At 44.0% G+C, this 1,590-nt stretch overlaps 1 protein-coding gene across 1 annotated transcript in view; it reads left to right on the top strand.

Moving 5' to 3' along the window:
• Positions 1 to 1,590, top strand: part of LOC108307869 (myosin-16) — an 83,562-nt gene that overhangs the window by 58,581 nt on the left and 23,391 nt on the right. Inside the window, exon 30 of the mRNA XM_037740395.1 lies at positions 1,378 to 1,588. Coding sequence (XP_037596323.1) covers positions 1,378 to 1,588 — 211 coding nt within the window. The remainder of the gene's footprint in view (positions 1 to 1,377; positions 1,589 to 1,590) is intronic.

The following is a 1,590-nucleotide window of genomic DNA, read 5'->3' as shown; positions in this document are numbered from 1 at the left end:
TTAGTAGAGACGGGGTTTCACCATGTTGACCAGGATGGTCTCGATCTCTTGACCTCGTGATCCACCCGCCTCGGCCTCCCAAAGTGCTGGGATTACAGGCGTGAGCCACCGTGCCCGGCCCTCAACTCCTTAATGAGGGAACCAGAAAAATGGTAAAGCTGCCTTCAAAGAGCATTTGAAAGGCAGAGATTTACAGTCAGCTGGGAAAAGAAATGCTAAAATAACTTTGCTAAGTTAGATGCAGAACTGGTTAATGTCCTACAGGACAATAATACTGTAATCTCTGGGTTTAGTTTAAGGGTTTTTCTTTCTGATGCTGGAAGAAATGCACCTTTGTCATAGAGATCCATCTTTGCATCGCTAAAACAAAAATAATTGGCAATAACAAAACTGGCATCTCTATAACAAAAATAATTGGCACCTTTGTCATAGAGATGCATGTTTGCATCTCTATAACAAAAATAATTGGCAATTTATCAATGTATCAGTTAATTTCTAACTGCAGGAGCTGTACTCTAATCACACATGAGTAAATAGTAAGTCAAAGGTGCATTTCCTTAGAGAACTAAATACTGCTGACTTCAGGTGGGCCTGTTAGTGCTTCAGTGTGACATCAAGAGAACTTCCAGGCATCCATTGGCCTTATTTCTCACATTTGGAATTCTTTAACAATATCCTGGCTGGGTGCAGTGGCTCATGCTTACAGTTCCAGTACTTTGGGAGAGAGACCAAGACGGGAGGATTACTTAAGGCCAGGAGTTTAAGACTAGCCTGGGCAACAGAGCAAGACCCCCAACTCTACAAAAAAAAATTTTTTTAATAGGTGGGTGTAGTGATTCACACTGGTAGTCCCAGCTACTTGGGAGGTTGAGGTGGGAGGATCGCTTGAGCTCAGGAGTTCGAGGCTGCAATGAGTTATGGTTGTGTCATTGCATTTCAGCCTGGGCAACCAAGCAATACCCTGTCTCAAAAAAATAAACGGAAAGAAAAATCAATATCCCCATTTGACGGATAAGAAAAGTAAAGCTCAGTCACTGTACAGAGTAGAACTGGAAATCCTTGCTTTTTCTCTTGGGCTCATGAACTTCTTCCTGGCCTCTGGCTCTAGCAATCATACCACAAATGACAGGAGTCTAGGTTCTGGAATGGTGACAAACATATTTTACAAAGGAAATACTCTCTGTCTGTCCCACTGTTTCTCCAAGCTCCTCTGCTGCATCTCCTGACATGTAGGAAAGGGGGGCTTCATTATCTGAGGCCACTAGCTCCATGCAGACCACCTGAATCTTGGCAACCCTTGAGCACTTGCCTTTCTCTTGGGCACACTTCATTTGGAGGCTGGTGTGGTGATCCACTGTTCTCCCCATTCCAGCTCAGTTGGCCAAGTCACCATATTTATTGGGTACTTTAGGAGCAATGCCTTGGGGAACTGAAGGTCTGGCTGGGGAAACTGTTCTTCATCCAATATTTCTTCCATTCCCTTCCCACCCAGCTGAAAATAGCGAACTGAGCAGGGAATATGAAGAATCCCAGAGCAGGCTCAATCAAATCCTAAGGATAAAGACATCTCTGACATCACAAGTGGATGAT

The sequence above is a fragment of the Cebus imitator genome, unplaced genomic scaffold (assembly GCF_001604975.1).
Source record: "Cebus imitator isolate Cc_AM_T3 unplaced genomic scaffold, Cebus_imitator-1.0 Scaffold82, whole genome shotgun sequence".
NCBI lineage: Eukaryota > Metazoa > Chordata > Mammalia > Primates > Cebidae > Cebus > Cebus imitator.
This window is presented reverse-complemented; position numbering and strand designations above follow the sequence as displayed.